This window comes from Mytilus edulis, chromosome 1, assembly GCF_963676685.1.
Source record: "Mytilus edulis chromosome 1, xbMytEdul2.2, whole genome shotgun sequence".
Classification (NCBI taxonomy): domain Eukaryota; kingdom Metazoa; phylum Mollusca; class Bivalvia; order Mytilida; family Mytilidae; genus Mytilus; species Mytilus edulis.
Genome location: NC_092344.1, coordinates 110775416 through 110796018, shown reverse-complemented (window position 1 = coordinate 110796018; position 20603 = coordinate 110775416). Strand labels below are relative to the sequence as shown.

The 20603-nt window shown below is 31.1% G+C and overlaps 1 protein-coding gene across 2 annotated transcripts in view; it reads right to left on the bottom strand.

Annotated features, from left to right (window-relative positions):
* LOC139518099 (patched domain-containing protein 3-like) overlaps window positions 1-20335 on the bottom strand; it is a 67424-nt gene extending 47089 nt beyond the window's left edge. For both annotated transcript variants that reach the window (XM_071309766.1, XM_071309774.1), the window contains exons 1-6: window positions 20072-20335; window positions 9749-9995; window positions 9358-9428; window positions 3938-4057; window positions 2603-2726; window positions 1250-1347 (exon numbers count right to left, since the gene is read on the bottom strand). In XM_071309766.1, coding sequence (XP_071165867.1) covers window positions 1250-1347; window positions 2603-2726; window positions 3938-4057; window positions 9358-9428; window positions 9749-9995; window positions 20072-20196 — 785 coding nt within the window. In that variant the 5' untranslated portion in view covers window positions 20197-20335. The remainder of the gene's footprint in view (window positions 1-1249; window positions 1348-2602; window positions 2727-3937; window positions 4058-9357; window positions 9429-9748; window positions 9996-20071) is intronic.
* Between the last annotated feature and the right edge of the window lie 268 nt (window positions 20336-20603).

Sequence of the window (20603 nt, the reverse complement as noted above, 5' to 3'; positions counted from 1 at the left end):
AAACTTTGATATAGCAATATATAGAATGTAATCATAAGTAATCTAAAGTAATCATGATTACAATAAAGAAAAGTAATCTAATGTAATCGATTACATATGAAATAGGGTGTAATTGTAATGTAATCGATTACATTTTATTAGCAAAGTAATTGTAATTTAATCGATTACATTTTAAAGTAATCGACCCCATCCCTGATCTGCATACACCTACTTCATATGTATATATGTTAGTTCATGCATTACTATTGTTTGTTAAATTTATTGTTTGTTAAATTTATTGTACTATTATGCCTCATGTGAGGCCTTTAGTGAAATAAAAAGTTTCAAGTTTCAAGTTTCAAGTTACTCCCCATCTTTGGGCAAGAGATACTGGAAGGGAAGGTTGTAACTTTTTAATCAAGACTTAATCTTATTAAGCTACTTTACTTTTTTAATCAGTTTTCCCGTATTATTTCGAAGTTCATCATTATTTTATGCAAATTCTTACAATCTGTGTCACTGATAATCCCTAATTACTAAACTTGACTTTTAAGATCTATTATAGGACTCATCTTTCACATTAACCTAACTCTCCTTGACATATTTGAACTACCCATTAAATGAAATTAAAATACTTTTTATAAAATTGTATGTTGCTTTTTCTCATAAAAGGACAGTAATAATAGAGTAAGTTATAAATAATTTGATACTTATATTAAGTTCAGAATATTATTAAAATGTCAAGGTGACAATTGTTACCTTTTTGTACTATATTATATCTCAACCTGTTAATATTGAATAATATAACCTTGGGTGAAACATACTACCTACATTTTTTTATTTAGAAAGACTAAAAAAAATACAATGTATAAAACTGTATGGAGTCTTTCCCCATAAAAGGACAGTGATAATAGAAATTTAAAACTTAAAACTTATTTAGTTCAGAATATTATTAAAAGGTCAAAGTGACAATCATTACCTTTTTGTACTAAATTATATCTATTCATGTATTATCAACCTGATTATATTAAACAAGATAACCTTCGGTGAAACATAAAAAGATTAAGTCAACTAATGAACCAATTTCTTGAAACCAAAAGTGAGACAGATGGATAGTTGAAGAGGGGCAACAGTGTAGATTAAAACCTTGTAAGACTTTAAAATTTTGGGGATGGAAGAATCTCTAGCTTAAGTTATTTGATGCACCATGTTCACTCAGACTAAAATCAAACATGAATAAGAAACATTTGTTAAATGCATTATGACTAACCTTCTCGTTGTATAGATATATATTTGCTTGATGTGGTCGTGACCCTCATTAGCAATCTTAATCATCTCTGATTCCCATTCCATTGCTTCTGTCTTCCACTGAAAAAAAATTATTAAAATTATGTCAGTTCTTCTTTTAAATTTAAAAAAAATGTACATCAAGGTGGTACCTAACACTACAGGGGGATAACTCTGTAAAATCAGCTTAACGTTTTGATTACGTTGTGTTGTTAAGGGAATATTAAGCTTCTCAATGATCAAAATAAGTGGTTGTCAAACTGCTATATAACCAGTGTAAATTTTCTGATAATACGGTTAGTACAAATGTTTTGAAATTTTTATATTTTTGTCAAAGGGTCAAAGTAAATACTTTGTCAAAATTTTAAGAAAACTAAACGAGTCAAATTAATTTGAGTTAAAGTGTTGGGTACCACCTTAATTTCCAAGATCTTAATCTAAAGAAAACTTGTCTTAAAAGTTTGATTCTAGCTAGCAAGCAATAGTAGCATCAATGGAAAAGATTATTTTAAAATTTAGAAAATGCATCTGCACTTAATATTTGTCCCCTTGTAATTTGATGAATACAAATTAATTTACATGAGTAGAGATAATTATCTACAATAATTTTCAATATGTTATTTTTAATATGCACTAAGACAACTAAAATAATGAATATATTCATTGATTGAAGAGAAGGATTTAAAAAAAAATCAAAGAGAGCTATTCTATTTAATTTAATTCAAAGCAGGTGCTTGAAATACACAGATTTTATTATATATAACATAAAACTGAGGAAACAGAAGTAAATTGACAGTGTGTTTGACACCTAAAGAAATTGAAGTACTTTAATTGTCAAAATTAATTTTGGCTGCCTTAAAAGTATGCTGTCAAACAAGGGGTAAATAGGCAGTCAACAAATATAAATTTTTAATGTTGTAAACAGGAAATGGCTTAATAAAAGGGCATGGCAGATTGTACCGTTTTGGTCATTCTCATTGTTGAAGATAAAAGGTTGCCTATAATTGCTTACATCCAATTCATTTGAACTTTGGTGGATAGTTGTCTCATCGGCAATCATACCACATCTCCTTATCTTTATATGGTATCAAGATAACAAAAAATGTTGGCACTACATACTGTGTCATTTGTCTTGATGTTACAATGTAGGATCTTTAATGGACAACTGAAGTAGCTTCTTTTAAAAATAATTAACTACTTTGTTCAGCAATTTATATCAAAGAAATACTTACTTTCAGATTCTCTTGCAGCAAGAAAACATAACAGGACTTTCTGCTCCAGTGATGGTACCCCCTCTGTACTTTGTTCATTGGATTGATATCTAATGAATACTTACTTCAAGATTATCTTGCAGCAGGAATAACATGACAGCACTTTCTGCTCCAGTGATAGTACCCCCTCTGTAACGTCGTATTTTACCTATCAGTGTAGTTATGTCTGTTTCCTTATGATATAAAGGACTGTAATGAAAACATATAGCAAGTTATTTGCCTTAAATATTTAAGTTCAAATTAGAAAGTGGAATGAAGGCTTGAAAAGAAATCAAAGTTTGATCTTAATAAAACAAATCAAAAGAAAACTAACAAGCAAATCTCTAAAAGAGTGTGTCGTTCAATAACAACAAGCAGTTTTTAGTGATTAATAGAGAATAATACATGGCAAAATTCGTATCATATGCCGTATCATCCCGAGACATCAATATCAGCCCAAGGGCCTTTAGGCCCGAGGGATGATATTGGTCGAGGGTGATACGGCATGTGATACGGATTTTGCCATGTATTATACACTTTATCATATATTTCAACAGAAGTGTATTATATTATATGAACTGTTTTCTGATCCATAGCACTGGGTTACCTTCAGTTCTACTTTTGTCTTGTTTCAAAGGCCTTAAAAGAACTGCTCAATTACTTATCCGAAGCACCTGGGTTACCTTACAATTTGCGTGCTGTTGTTTTAAAAATATTTTGTTTATTATTGTATTAATTTGTGTGTTTTGTATTTTTCATAGTTGCATTTAGTGTGCCAAAAAATATGAAAATTTGACGTTCGTGACGTCACATACAATATGAAAAATCGACGTTCGTGACGTCACATACCAAACAATGACATCATTCAAAAAATTTACCTATTTTGAGGAAAAATTTTCTTAAGCAAAAAAAAAACCAAAACTGACTTTATGTAAAAAAAAAAAAAAAAAAAAAGTAGGGGTGTGATAAAGGGTATGCGATAAAGGGTGCGCATCAAAGTTGCGAGATATGGATTAAACAGCAGGCTATTTATCACATATGCAAAACTACTGTATTTACTACTAAACATATGATAAAAGTACATATCAAAGCCTAATGATAAGACATCCATTGTTAATATCAATTTATACGTAAATTAATATATTACTTTTTTCTAGAAAGTTTTAAATTTATAGAACCTTCAAATTCTGTAATTAAAATAAGTAGTTATGTGTATTTATACCTGATATTAATTTATCACAGACTTAAATATTTAAGTTAGGAATAAAACAGTAACTTTCCAATTTTTCCATCCATTGATATCTCAAGTGTTTACCTATTTTTGGTATTCATTTTGAATTTTTTTCTTGAAATTACAATTGACATTGAGACAATGTGAGAGTTTGGTTATAAAACAATGAAACCAACTGAAGAAAACTTACCTATAAGTTACATTTTGATTGACCACCTTGTACTTATCCTCCAAGGTCAAAGAATTTATCACAGTTTCGTTGTATGACCAAAGCTCTAATATATTATTTACATAGCAGTGACCTGCAACCCTGTATAGAAAAACATGGAACTACTAGTGATTTTTTTAAAATAAAAAGTAAAACCTGAGAATTAAATGTATTCAAACATATTTACATACAATGTCAATTTTATATTTTTCTAGCATTCTGATTGGTCAATACTATTACTGAAAGTCAATGACACAGTAAACCTCACATTTATTCAATGCCCTCACATTTACATGTGACTAACGTGGATTCTAATAAAAAGCTCTTCTTTTATTTTTTACAAAAGACATGATTTAGATTCATCTAATTCCACCAAAACACAAGGTGTATGTGCTTGACATCACAATTCAGTATTCAACATCAGCTGAGGCTAATTTGAACCAGGCTATGTTCACATTGGGATGCATTATTTCTGAGATAGAAAACTAATAAAAACAAGCATGAAGAAAACAGTGTGAAAAACTGATATGACGGATGGACAGACAGACAGATGGACAGAGTGAAAACCTATAGTCCCTTTGACTTTGTTGGTAGAGGACTAAACAACTTATTATAATAACAAGTACCAATGACCCATCTCCTTGAAATTGATGCAGTATAATGCAAGCACCAATCAACCAATCATTGAACTATAAGGTAGAGTTATGGAAGAAATGATCTAATCCTAAAAACTAAATTGGACCACCAATTCATGAAAATGAAACTAAGACCATGAGATACACATCAGATTGACACTGACTCCTCACAACCAACTTATATAGCTGATCTATCATGTATACTATAGATACTTTGAAAAACATGTAACACTGAAAACTTAACCTGACCAATAAAGAATGAAAATGTAGCCAAATGTTAAACTCCTCACAAAAAAATAGATCTACCTAACACATATCATTCATCAAAATTACTGAGGAACAACCCTTGTCCTGAAAACTTGACCAGTCTAATGGATCCTGGAAAACGAGGTAAAAGTAATTGGTCAATATTTTTTTTAGCAAGGTCTCATCAAGAAAAAGTCTATTTTTTTTTTTATTTCTAAGTGGAATGAAACAGTTTCCCAAAAATAACTAGAGGCTCTCAAGAGCCTGTGTCACTCACATGATTCTATTTGGGATTTTGAAATAATGTTAAAAAATGTAAAAAAAATTTAACAGATACTTATAATGATGTTTTAGGCCAAATTTGGTTTAATATTGTTATGTTTGGTTTCATTTCATTCAGTAGTTCTCTTAAAGAAAACATTTGTATGTATTTCCTATAAGGTACCATGTTAATCTAAGTCCCCATCTGGCGGCCATCTTGGATAATGGATCGGCTACAAAGTAACAACACTTGGTCAGCACCTCATAGGGAACATTCATGCCATGTTTGATTTCATTCCATTAAGTGCTTTTCTAAAAGAAGACATTTGTATGTATTTCCCAAAGGGTCCTATGTTAAACTAAATATAGTCCCCCTGCTAGCCGCCATCTTATATGATGGATCAGCTACAAAGTAACAACACTTGGTCAGCATCTCATAAGGAGCATTCATGCTATGTTTAGTTTCAATCCATTCAGTGGTTCTCTAAAAGAAGACATTTGTATGTATTTCCCATAGGGTCCCATGTTAAACTAAGTCCCCCGCTGGCAGCCATCTTGGATGAGGGATCTGCTACAAAGTAACAACACTTGGTCAGCATCTCATAAGGAACATTCATGCTATGTTTGGTTTCATTCCATTCAGTGGTTCTCTAGAAGAAGTTAAAAATGTAAAAAGTTTACGAGGACAACGACGGACGACGACAGACGACAGATGATGAGATAAGCTCACTTGGCCCTTTGGGCCAGGAGAACTAAAAAGACAGACTCAAAGAAAAGGATATCTATTTTAACTCTTCCTGACTGCTCCTTCATCATGTTTCAGTTAAATTTATATCTATTTTTATTTTTGGCAGTACCTTTACTAGTACACAAGGGCTGTATATATTAAATAATTGTGTGGTAAAAAATAAACTAAGTTAATTATTCTATACCAGTAATAGATGGCAATTTAGATGCATAAACCCTTATATATTTTTGGATAATCAAAAATGATGACAGGCCTAGATTTCAGACAAGTCTCGATCTAGATCATAACAAATATTTTCAATTTTGAACAGAAACTTGATATACATTTACATAATTCATTATTTCCTGGTATTATAGACAGAATAAGTGCAAATAATATTATATCCAACAGCTATTGATAACAGTTCTTGATGTAAGAATTGATTTTGTTTATTTTTAAATCAAAATTTAGTAACAATATGCCATTTTGATATATATTTTCAATCCTATTGCAAACAGATCTTTTTTATTTCAAAATCTTATTTTGTGTTTTTTTTTGTGTAGATCTTAATTGTTGTGATGAACATTTCTACTGTTTACAGTGTATACCTACCTATACTAGGCTGCAGGTGAAACAAAAATTGTCATTAAAGGGCAATATCTCCAATAACGAGTTGACTAATGATTTCTGCCATGTTTAATTTATTTGTATATCTTAGTCTTGCTAATCATTTTTGCTATATAAAGTTTCTGTGTATCTATCATAGATATCAAGATAATAGGCAACCATGAAGGATTGGTAAACTTTGTCATTTATATGTCCAGTTAGAAGTTGTCTGACATTTCTATATGTTTAGGGTGGTATCAACATTTTGACCTCCAGTCAGATTTTTTCTATCTTTAGAAGTTTTCAAGTTAATAGACAAAAATTTAATTTTCCCCTATGATCAATTTTTATCCAAGTAGGCCATTTTGGTTGACCGGTAGTTATTGGGCACATTTTTAAAACTACATACACCAATGATGATTGTGGCTAACTTTGGATAAATTTGGTCCAGTAGCTTCAGAGGAGAAGATTTTTACTAAAGTTAAAAAACAATGACGGATGACAATGCTAAGTGATGAGAAAAGCTCACATTTGCCAGGTGAGCTAAAAAGTGAGACAGGTAGAAAACAGACTTCAAGATTGCAAGGATATTAAAGAAAATAATCATAAAACAAATAATCATCTGCACAAAAGTAACAGAAGACTAAGTGATATTACCGAAAATCAGGGGTGAACTCCAAGTGTAATGAGCTATACCAAATTTGGATAGAAGTATAATCTAGGCATTACATAAACATCTTAAGGTGGAATGTAAAATGCTATGTTGACAGCTTGAATGATTATTATGTAATATATCACAAAACATTAAACTGATGACTGCAATATATCACTATTGATTCATAAAAAAAAAATACTATGTACTAAAAATTCTAGCTGAAAAACATGTCATGTATCTCTTGTTGTTATCTTCAAGAATTTTGTAGTAAAGTAATTGTAAATATTTATCAACATGAGCAATGCTTGAAATATAAAACGAAAGTTGATAAAACCATGGAAGTAATATTGATAATAATGATAAAACTAAACAAGTTGAGATAATTAGAATGTCCTTGCCTGCAGAATAAAGGAAAGACTCAGTTATTCAGGGAAAAAGTAAAACTAAACATGATGAGATGATTAGAATGTCCTTGCCTGCAGAATAAAGGAAAGACTCAGTTATCCAGGGAAAAAGTAAAACTAAACATGATGAGATGATTAGAATGTCCTTGCCTGCAGAATAAAGGAAAGACTCAGTTATTCCGGGAAAAAATCAAACTAAACGTGATGCGTTGATTAGAATAAATTTCCTATTAAGGAGAAGTCCAGGACACCTGTGGCTTGCCTACAAGCTGCTGCTCCCAGTTTGAAAACGAAATGTTGACTGCCAAAAACTTACATTTGTTAGTAAATTTTTCATCTTAAGTTTCTGTCCAAGTTTCATAAAGTTCCATGAAGGGTTAAACCATGTTTTGTTGTTTTTAAAGTATATAAAACAAAAACAAAAACATGTTTCTGATCTAATATCTAAATTATAGAAAGCTTCTACAAAATTTTAATAAATTCCATGACGGTTTGATAAAGTTATTGACGTTTGTGAAAACTCTGACCTTAGGTGAATCTAAAAGTTAACTTAAAAATAAAACCTTGTATATGTACCAGTTCAAAACAAAACAATAGAGCTCAGCACATACTGAAATGTCTCACCTGCTTTACAGACCATTTATTGTATGTTAAAAGTCTTGAGAAGACAGGTTTTACTACACATATTTTTAAATAGCAATGACTAAGGTCAAGGTAAGATAATCCTCTGAAACAGACATGGACACCTTATAACTTTTCCATACACCAAATATAGTTGACCTATTACTATTCTCATTTAAAAAAACAGACCAAAACAAAAATAAGTAACATTGACCAACTATTTTACCATGAAATAAAGTCAAGGTCAGATGAGACCTGCCAGACAGACTTGACATCTTACAATCATCCATACACCAAATATATTTGACCTATTACTTATAGTTCTTGAAAAACAGACCAACACACAAAAACTTATATTGATCAATGAACAAGAAAATGAGGTCAAGGTCAGATAAAACCTGACAGACTGACATGTACCCCTTACAATCATTTCATAAACACATGTATTTGACTTACTTATCTTAGAAGCAGATATCACGTAACTTTAACCTTGATCAATGATCCTGTGAAATAAGGTTGAGGTGAGATAAATACTGTCTGACGAACATGTTGACTTTGAAAGGAACCCATATACCAAATATAGATATCACATTACTCATACCTTAAGTGAGAAATTCACATGACCCAAAACCTGTAATTTTTTTCAAGCAGCCATTGAACAATGAAAATGAGGTCAAGGACACTCAAGTGGACATATAATGATATGACAACCAGAAACTTCGTTACATAAGGTATCTGTCTTGTACCTTCTGAATTATAAAGATTTATACAAACAGTTTACACAGCCGCCTGATAGTAATCTCTATGTCTTAAATTAGACTGTGACTAAAGTTGCAGACAAGACAAAAATGATAAAAACAAATTTTTGGGCTCTACATACAGTCTTCTCTATGGTCGGGTTGTTGTCTCTTTGACACATTCCCCATTTCCATTCTCAATTTTATTTTGAACATTTAAAGATTCTGTCCAATTTTTGTACAAGTTCCAGTGAAGATTACTGCTGGATTAAAATTAATTAACCACAGAATGAACTTAAATGTTGATACCTCCACACTTCAGACGGTTATATCTTGCTTCTAACACAAAATGTCACAGGTTCTACAAAAACCAGGAAAAATCTAGTGGTTTACACAATTTTTTAATGAAAAAATAATTCCTCATCTGGTTGTAAACTCTGTGAAAAATTAAAGGAATGACAAATTTTGCTGCCTTCCTGCTTTGAATATGATATATACAAATGTACATACCGATAACACAGGTCTTCAAATTTCTTCCCATTCACCTCAATATTCAGGGCTTGCTGGTATAAATCATACATCTGATTAAAAAAAACACCACTTTATAATATTTACTTGTTTTGTATTATTTTAAAAGAAATGAAAATGTTTTATATTATGTTCAACTTGAAACAAATGCAAATTATAGTATTTTTCAAATTATTCAAATAATGATCAAGCGATATAAATGAAAGCTGTATCTATAAAGGAATAATCAGAAGATATGTTCTATAAGGTTTTTTTTAAATCTAGTATCGCTGCTTATTGTTGCTGCTTACAATTTCAGTCTATCTGTTACAATTTTCAATATAATAGTCCAATAAAATGAATGGATTCTTGCATGTATTAAGATATCACTCACAGCTTTAAAGGATCTTTCTGATAACACATTATTTTCCACTAATATCAATGATGCATATCGTGTTATTGGGGGGAAGTTATCCAGCACCCATTTCCTCTCTGACTGTATCCTGGATGTGGCTGGTACCCAGAGCTCGGCATCTTCTGTTGTCTGGTTGAAATCCTTCATGCCTATCCCAAACAGGCCACATACAGCAATGCATATTATAATGGTAAGGATTGGATAAGTTGCTACTGTTTTACCAAGTCTAGAAATATAAAAATTAGCAATTTTTAATATCCCTTGGTTTGTTTTTATATATTATATCTTCATACCAGTTGAATCTGACAAAAGTCTAATAAACACTGTCAGTTAAACAGTCTCATTTATTTAATTTATTTGTATCTATTTGTTGACAGATGCCTGTACTTGACCATAGCCATTTATAATGGTGTCTTCATAATAATTGTATTAAACCCTTAATTCATTATAATCATACAATTTAAGCATGGATAGTCTCTTGATTTTAGACTTTTTACTTGGGATGGCAATGAGTACTCAAGAAGTTTAGTACTATGATACATGGTTGCCTTTTATAAATCTTGAGATACATGTATGTCTCCTTACATTTCCCTACACTTTAGTTCCCTTTAAAACATCCTTCCATTACTTATAAAAATAATATCTATTATATGTTTATCCAGAGACTTATATAGTCTCTACATGTATCTCAGGTTTACCTATACATTTTTTTAATAGCAAAACATGTTATAGCAGTACTAGCATTGTCCCTTCAGACTTGTAACAAAATTCAGAAACAAGTTAAACTTAGGTAAATGTCCATTAACCAGGACACCCTTGTTTTTCCCCTTTTTTGTCCCTAATTCCTAGACAGTTTGGGCCATCTCCCCCAAAGCCAATTCTTACCATCCCTTTATGGTATGGAAACTTGTGGTATAATAGTTTGGGCAATTACCCCCAAAATGAATTCAAACCTTCTGCTTGTGGTATTGAACCTATAAAAGTTATTGTCCTAAAACTAGAAAAATGCTTGTTTTTGGCCCTTAATTCCTGGGGTTGGGATCATCACCCCAAAACTAAACTTCCTTTTGTGGTATTGAATCATATGGTTAAATTTCATAGAGATCCATACAATTAAACTGAAGTTATTGTCCGGAAATTAATTGTGTCTTTAAACGACGACGAGATGGAGACGACAACAACGTCATACATGTAGCATTATACAAACCCATATAAAAAGTAAATTCTAGAGCTATCTTTTCACTTCATTTGTGTTTGTATGCTGTACATGTAGTTTAATGGTTTTGTATGTTGTACATGTAGTTTAATGAGCTATCTTTTCACTTCATTTGTGTTTGTATGTTGTACATGTAGTTTAATGAGCTATCTTTTCACTTCATTTGTGTTTGTATGTTGTACATGTAGTTTAATGAGCTATCTTTTCACTTCATTTGTGTTTGTATGTTGTACATGTAGTTTAATGGTTTTGTATGCTGTACATGTAGTTTAATGGTTTTGTATGCTGTACATGTAGTTTAATGGTTTTGTATGCTGTACATGTAGTTTAATGGTTTTGTATGTTGTACATGTAGTTTAATGGTTTTGTATGTTGTACATGTAGTTTAATGGTTTTGTATGTTGTACATGTAGTTTAATGAGCTATCTTTTCACTTCATTTGTGTTTGTATGTTGTACATGTAGTTTAATGAGCGATCTTTTCACTTCATTTGTGTTTGTATGTTGTACATGTAGTTTAATGAGCTATCTTTTCACTTCATTTGTGTTTGTATGTTGTACATGTAGTTTAATGAGCTATCTTTTCACTTCATTTGTGTTTGTATGTTGTACATGTAGTTTAATGGTTTTGTATGCTGTACATGTAGTTTAATGGTTTTGTATGCTCAGTGATGTCACTAAGTTTTGAAGAAGCAGGCTGAATTTCTAAAATAGGCGGCAAGTACATGCGGACGGCGAAGCCGTTCTTGTCGACGAGCTTGCTCGTCGCTACTACGGCGGGGGGTCTGGGGCCCGCTCAAGGGCCCCAGGATTTTTTTTTAAAATGGTGCAAAATCCTGCATTCTGGGGGTGTCCTAGACCCTTATTCAGACCTCTGAAAACATCATTTTTTACTGAAGATAATGTAATAAAATCAACGGTACCAATTTTGTTGCACCAGATGCGCATTTCGACAATACATGTCTCTTCAGTGATGCTCGTGGCCAAAATATTTGAAATCCAAAGCTTATATAAAAGATGAAGAGCTATAATCCAAAAGGTCCAAAAAGTATAGCCAAACTCGTAAAAGGAATCAGAGCTTTGCATGAGGGAGATACATTGTAAATGATTAACTAAAATTAGCAACATGATGGGTAAATTTTCTGTACATGTGATCACATCATTGATCATCTTGATGGACCAATATACATTTTTGTGCATTTTCCTGCAGGTTGACTGCTATTAAATATTTTTGAACTGAAAGAATCCAAAAATCTTAGTTTGAATAGAAACATATTGTCTCTGGTTTGAATTATCACTTGAATAATTTAGTTTTAAATGAAAATTGTAATTGTGACATTGAGAACATTATGTTTTAATTTTATATTAAAAAAGTGTTGGTTTTGTTTTTACAAAATTAAAAACAATATTCACTGACTAGTAGTCAGCTGGAGCTTCGATTTCAAAGTTAAAACTGTTACAGAGGTGCTATATTTTATAGAATCGTATGCTATCCCAAGGACGTATAACTAACATAATATACGTCCTTGGCTATCCCCAAAAAGATTTGAAAATTTAGACTAAAATTCCTGCATTCTGAGCATACCTGAGAGTGATTTAGATGCTTGGGAAAATGTTAATTTTGTCTTATTTTTGTTGTTGACTTCAATCACATTGATTTTTTTTTTAAATGAGAATCCGTAGTCCTGGCAAGGCTAATCTATATTATATTTTTTTCTGGGAAGGTGTCTTTTGTAAGACAACTAAGGAAGTCTGTTCTTGAATATATGTAAATAATACACAGGCAAGTGCCTGTGAAATAATAGGTGAAATATTATAATTTTATTTCAAAAATAATCGAATTTATTAAATATCTTGATCGATTTATTTGCGTACACGTGTACTTAGTGACAAATGACCCCCTTTTTTCTCATATAAGACTTGTACACGTATTTCAAACATGTTGTCAAGCTATGTCGTTTTATTTTCTCTTATTTGTTAACTGTTCAGTAATCAGTAAACTAAAATCCTTTTGAACTATAAAAGATATTTTTAAAAATTATTTGTGGTCGACAATATTCTACTTTCGTTATTGACCTTCATTCTCTGGACACCATGTGGTCGTGGGCTTTGAAATGTGAACTTCAAAAGGTGCTGTTTTCCAGATTCTTGACAACATTATATATATTATACTTTCTTTTATTTGACTGATATATTAATTTCCATAACATGCTATTGTCATCTTTGGCTTATTCCTTCTCTTGAAGCAAAAACCAAACAGGGTCATAATGTCCATCGGAACGTTTCTAAACATTACAATACTTACCGACTTTAAATAGACGACCAATCAGCGGACTGCATTTACGTGAACTATATTTAGTCAAAGGTAAACACTGATTTACATCCTTGTTTATCGCGACTTTAATTGTGGAAGCTGATGCATTGAAAAATTATTTTTTAATATTAACCTGATTATCTTTTTTATCTTATTAATTTTTTTTTACTCATGCAAAAATAGCCGGCGGGAAAAGGACAATAACCGGCGAAAATCGCCGGCTGCCGGCTTCTAACGACATCACTGATGCTGTACATGTAGTTTAATGGTTTTGTATGTTGTACATGTAGTTTAATGGTTTTGTATGTTGTACATGTAGTTTAATGGTTTTGTATGCTGTACATGTAGTTTAATGGTTTTGTATGTTGTACATGTAGTTTAATGGTTTTGTATGCTGTACATGTAGTTTAATGGTTTTGTATGTTGTACATGTAGTTTAATGGTTTTGTATGCTGTACATGTAGTTTAATGGTTTTGTATGTTGTACATGTAGTTTAATGGTTTTGTATGCTGTACATGTAGTTTAATGGTTTTGTATGTTGTACATGTAGTTTAATGGTTTTGTATGTTGTACATGTAGTTTAAAGGTAGAGAGCAATCATATCAACAAGAAAAATTCCAAGAAAAATATTTTTTTCATAAACCGTAACTTAAATGTTACATTTTATATAAAAGAGTTGGATATTTCTTGTGTTTGTTTACACATGATGTGTTATTTGTTATGATTAGTTTAATAGATTATAATGACGTTGGTTGGATCAATGTAAACATGTGATAATTTAAACTATTTACATCAGAGATATATGCTTGTGGTTTTATTGAAAAGAACAGATAAAAATTTATGTAAATTACAAAATTGGGAATAACAAATGTACAAAACTTCAATAATTATCAAAAGTCATATGAAACAAGTTTCTGGTAATTATCATGTTGAGAAAATCATTGGGCCAATGCATGCATATTAAACTAAGTGCACTGCACAAAATGACATTTTTTTATGTTTATTACGAAACCATACAACATAACAATATGTCATCCTACGATAGTTGATCACATATTTAACCTAAAAATTAACTTTTGAGTTTTGGTGCCAAAGTTTACAGATTAATACCTTTTGATATACAATCAACACAGAATCATGGAACATATAAAACATATGGAAAATAAATGAGACCATAAAGCATAAATATTTAGTTACCATATTTTCAATTAGTCCAAATAATTATAATGTTTTGAACAAGCCCATCTTATTTTTTAGCTTTGATGCCTTACATGTACATGATTTTAAAAGTATTTGCAATGGAAAACCAACATGTAACAAATTTTGCATGAAAACTGATGAAAATGAACATGTTTTTGTTTACTTTTCTGTCATCAATAAACATCCCATTGTTGTTAAACAGGCTGGTGAAAAGCTGCTCAAGGATACACTGCGATGTTATTTAGTGCCAAGTTAAGGAAAATAGAGATCTTCAGCATTTAAAATACTATGTTTTCTTTTTAAAGCTAAAAAAAAAAGAGCACATGAACCCTTCATGAAACATTTTTTCTTATCCTATAACTTCAAGAATGATCAAAATCAAAAGAAAAAAAGAAAAGATTGAATGTTTTCTATATGTATATATGTATTAACAAGAAAAGTGCCTTCACCTTTTTATTACCAGTAATTGTATGATTTCACAAAAATTAAAGCCATGAACTTTAATTTTAGGAATGCCTGAAAGGCCACTAAATTAAGGAAAACTTGCTAAAAAAAATTGTGTTAATTTTTTGAATAAGTATAAATAAAATTTGTAAGGGTTCCGCGGAACCCAGTGTCCTGCCTTCTTTTGCTGTAAATTGCAGGCTCAACAAAAAAAACAATTCAAATGAGAAAACTAACGGCCATATTTATATAAAAAAATGAATGATAGAAAAACAAATATGTTACACATAAACAAACGACAACCACTGAATTACAGGCTCTTGACTTGGGACAGACACATACATAAATAATGTGGCGGAGTTAAACATGTTAGCAGGATGTGTTGTTATGATTAGTTTAATAGATTATAATGACGTTGGTTGGATCAATGTAAACATGTGATAATTTAAACTATTTACATCAGAGATCTATGCTTGTGGTTTTATTGAAAAGAACAGATAAAAATTTATGTAAATTACAAAATTGGGAATAACAAATGTACAAAACTTCAATATTTATCAAAAGTCATATGAAACAAGTTTCTGGTAATTATCATGTTGAGAAAATCATTGGGCCAATGCATGCATATTAAACTAAGTGCACTGCACAGAATGACATTTTTTATGTTTATTACGAAACCATACAACATAACAATATGTCATCCTATGATAGTTGATCACATATTTAACCTAAAAATTAACTTTTGAGTTTTGGTGCCAAAATTTACAGATTAATACCTTTTGATATACAATCAACACAGAATAATGGAACATATGGAAAATAAGTGAGATCATAGAGAATAAATATTTGGTTTCCATATTTTCAATTACCAGTAGTCCAAATAATTATGATGTTTTGAAAGTCTATCTTATTCTTTTGCTTTGACGCCTTACATGTACATTTACATGATTTAAAAGTATTTTCAATGGAAAACCAACATGTAATAAATTTTGCATGAACATGATGAAAGCAAGGGGGGCATAAAAACTGATGAAAATGAACATGTTTACTTTTCTGTCATCAATAAACTTATAATCATAAATACGACAGTACTACATATCACATTTGTTGGCAAACAGGATGAAAAGCTGCTAAACGATACACTGCAATGTTATTTAGCACCAAGTAAAGGAAAATAGAGATCTCCAGCATTTAAAAAACTATGTTTTCTTTTTATAGCTAAAAAAAAGAGCACATGAACCCAAATTATTTTTACATTTTGTGCTTTTTCATGAAAAATGCAAATTTCAAACCGAAATATCTCTAAAAGAAAGTAATGGTATGTTTTTCTTTGAACATTTCGATTGTGCAGATCAAACTTGAAATTGTGTCAAAATCTAAAGGAAAAATCAACCATTATTTGGCTTATTAATGCACTAGATTAATCATCATCATCATTATCTATTTAAAAAATTAGCTGACTTTGCTTGAAACTGAATACATTTATTTAACCCCTAATTTTTTTTAAAAGATGCAGAAGAAAACAAGTTATATTCAAACTTATGAATTAATGACAAACTGACAACACCATGGAAAAAAAGTTAATAAAATGCTCCAGGGCGCAGCTTGATACATTTACGATTGCAGAGGCTGAACCCTGAACATTTGGGACAAGTATGAACACAGCATTCAAGCTTGAAACAGCTCTGAATTTGGATTGTGATTAAATAGTTGACACAGCATATGTTTCTGTCAGATACAGAATGAATGTGGTCTAAGAAATTAAAAATTTTAAATTTGACATTTAGTATTTACCTTTTATGCTCCAAAAATCTAAATACATGGTTAGATTCAGCATATATAAAAGAACCCCATTATATTCAATTTTTTATGAAATCAAATAAAGTTTAATTTTGGACACTGATTTTGACCAACTTGAAAACTGGGCTCATAATCAAAAATCTAAGTACATGTTCAGATTCAGTACATCAAAGAACTCCAAGAATTTAAACTTTGTTAAAATCAAACTAAGTTTAATTTTGGACCCTTTGGACCTTAATGTAGTCCATTTTGAACAGGACCAAAAATTAAGAATCTAAATACGGTACACGGTTAGTTTCAGCATGTCAAAGAACCCAAATAATTCATTTTTTTATGAAATCAAACAAAGTTTAATTTTGGATCCTTTTGCCCCCTAATTCCTAAACTGTGGGGACCAAAACCCCCAAAATCATTCCCAACCTTCCTTTGGTGGTTATAAACCTTGTGTTAAAAGTTTATTGATTTCCATTTTCTTATACTAAGGTTATTATCCGGAAATCATCCGTCTTTGGACTATAACGTGATATCAATATACGACCAAATTTTTTATTAATTTTTGCGTTCATGTAAAAACAAGTTGAACAAGAATACAAATAATTGATTTTACCATCTTCAAATAAAGTATTTATTATTATTATTATTTAAGGATAATTTTTCTGTCTCTAAAGAAATAACATCTAAAACTGGTGCACCCTGAATATGCTGGTTACTTTAAAGTGTGCACCACATCTTTTTTTATATTATTTCCTATAAACAGACAAAATATTAGTCATTCCTTACAATTAAATTTTAAAAATTGAGTAATCATGAAAAAATATGATGACGTCAAGGTCACATGATTGGTGGTTATAAACCTTGTGTTAAAAGTTTATTGATTTTCATTTTCTTATACTAAGGTTATTATCCGGAAATCATCCATCTTCGGACTATAACGTGATATCAATATACGACCAAATTTTTTTATTAATTTTTGCGTTCATGTAAAAACAAGTTGAACAAGAATACAAATAATTGATTTTACCATCTTCAAATGAAGTATTTATTATTATTATTATTTAAGGATAATTTTTCTGTCTATAAAGAAATAACATCTAAAACTGGTGCACCCTGAATATGCTGGTTACTTTAAAGTGTGCACCACATCTTTTTTTATATTATTTCCTATAAACAGACAAAATATTAGTCATTCCTTACAATTAAATTTTAAAAATTGAGTAATCATGAAAAAATATGATGACGTCAAGGTCACATGATTAAATTATGTCTATGAACTGATAGACAAAACACTGTCAGCCAATCAGAAGACATGTTACATCCAAAATTAAATTAAAACAGTATACAAAACACAACTTAGACTGAGCAACACATTCCTTGTCAATAAGAGTTTTAAAAATTGATTACCTATAGAAATGATTTATCAAAGATGCCAATGTTAGTACATAGTGAAAAAACAAATCTGGGACAACAGCATGCCTGCAGCTCTTCACTCATTCAGTTTTTGGTAGGGTTAGAGCTATTTTCCTAATGTATGTTATTTATAGGTATATAGGTTTTGTTGGCTTGATTGCTATGTTTATCTAAATGTTAGCCCAAGTATCCAATAACAGTATACAAGCAGAAGCCATGCCTATGAATTGATTGTAGATGTCAATCATAATTACAATGCTTGAACAAACATTTATGCAAACAAAGCAAGCAAGCCAACCAAACCTTTAAAATACATGTATCAGAAAAATAGCTCTAATGTTGTTCAGTCTTAAGTTTTCTGTGTTGTGTTTTATGAACTATTGTTTGTTGGTATTTTTTTGCTTTTTCAGCAATGGCATTGTCAGTTTATAGTCAAGTTATGAGTTTGAATATTCCCCTGGTATCTTAACCTCTGCTTAATGTGATATACCTCTAGCAAGAGTCTGTTGAAGTTGGTGAAAAAAAATCTAAATTGGGTGCTTTATTTTAACAGAGGTTTCACTTTGCAACAACATGTCAACATGCTCAGTGAAAAGGAAACTACAGAATTGATAAGCTATTGTACTTAGACTTCCAAACTAAAAGGCACTACAGTATCTTTCAAATTCTTTTATTCAACATATGAGTTTTAATGTTTCTAAGCATTCATAGGGGGTCTCATTGGGGGTTCTGATCCCGGATCCCACTTACTATTTTGTCAAATTCCCGCATCCCGCTTACACTATGAACGTGAGCAATTCTAATTTTTTGGTAGACATCATTTCCTGTTTTCACAGCACAATAATTTAACTTTCACATGTCTAGCTTACAAAGAAATTGGCAATCCTGTGTCACGCTTAGACCCCAATGAAACCTGCTGGGTTTAAAATGTTTTGGGGGTCCAGTCAGCTTAGTGGTTGAGAGTTAAAACCAAGCACCAGCCAGGTGCTTTAAAAATCAATCTTTATTGATTCGGATTGGGAGTTTTCCAACCGACGGTCAATGGTCAGTGGCGGATCCAGAACTTTCCCTAAGGGGGGGGGGGGGCGCTGACTGACCTAAAGGGGGGCCCCGCTCCAGTCATGCTTCATCTATTAGGAATAGATGAAGAAGAAATTAATAGAGACAATCGAAATGAGATATTGTGCCATCTGGAAAATTATTTAACGGAGTCTGGTAGATTCAAAAACACTATACAGCAAAAAACACTATAAATCTATATCAAAATTAAGTCAAAATTTTTTAAGCAGCAGCCACAATTTCAATTAAGTACATGAGTGAACATTACATATGTGAAGAAACTACAAAAGAGGAAACGTACACAAGTGTTTACAGTGTCATTTGGGACACTTACTAAAGACTAAAGACTATTCCCTGTATAATCAACCAAATTTTTCCCACCTATGATGGTTCTCTCCACATACTTCAGCTTCCTTCACCAGTAATAACTGGCTAACTGGCAGTCTCAATATAGCCAAAAGTGTAGTCTAAATGATTATGATCCAGTAATGCTTCCATGCATAAACATAAAATAGCATTTTAAGATGTCTTAATTATTTGGACTACCAATAAGGCTGAAAGTGGTGCTAAACACCAAAGATTAATCAATCATGAATCAAATGTTTGGATTTCAGCTTTGATGAAAGTAGTCAGTAATGCACTTTAGATATTTTTACAGCATTAACCTGTTTTGATTTTTATTCACTATATCTTTATACTCAAGACATCTGTTCTTGTGTCAAGTTATCTTTAAAATTATGTTGTTTTGTACATGACATAATATATTTTTATTACGTTATCAATTATTATGTTCATGTGTTTATATTGTTGTGTAACTGTTTACAGAATATCGACTTTAAATAAAACTTTAAATTAGGCTTACTTGTAAAATGCATTTTCCAAACCACCTATGATCCCATCACTAACAAACTTTAGACATGTCTTTTTTCTTATTGACGCTTTTGTAAAATGATTACGATCTTCATCTTCATCTTCCGGGTGCCCCATTGTCTCAGTTCAGAAACTGGACTTTGTATATCGTGAATTACTGATGACATTTCATTTGTTTATAGTAAGTCTACATGTCGTCTTGTGAGATCTACATGTATTTCACTGTGTATGCACCGGTGAATATGGAAATTCCTCCAAACTGGAACGAAAGACCGCCCTTGGACCACGCCCCCTTTTTATATGGCGCATAATTTGAACACTAACATCTGAGACATCAGAGACATATAATACAATTGTATTATATGTCTCTGCTAATATTAATAAAAAATAATTCTGGCAAGAAAAAAATCCTTTGCGAAAATAACAATTTATACAACATAGAAAGTTTCAGATAGTTTTAATATATTTTTTTCGCAACAGATCCTGAAAACATTTGTAAAGATGTGACAGGCACTGCATGACGG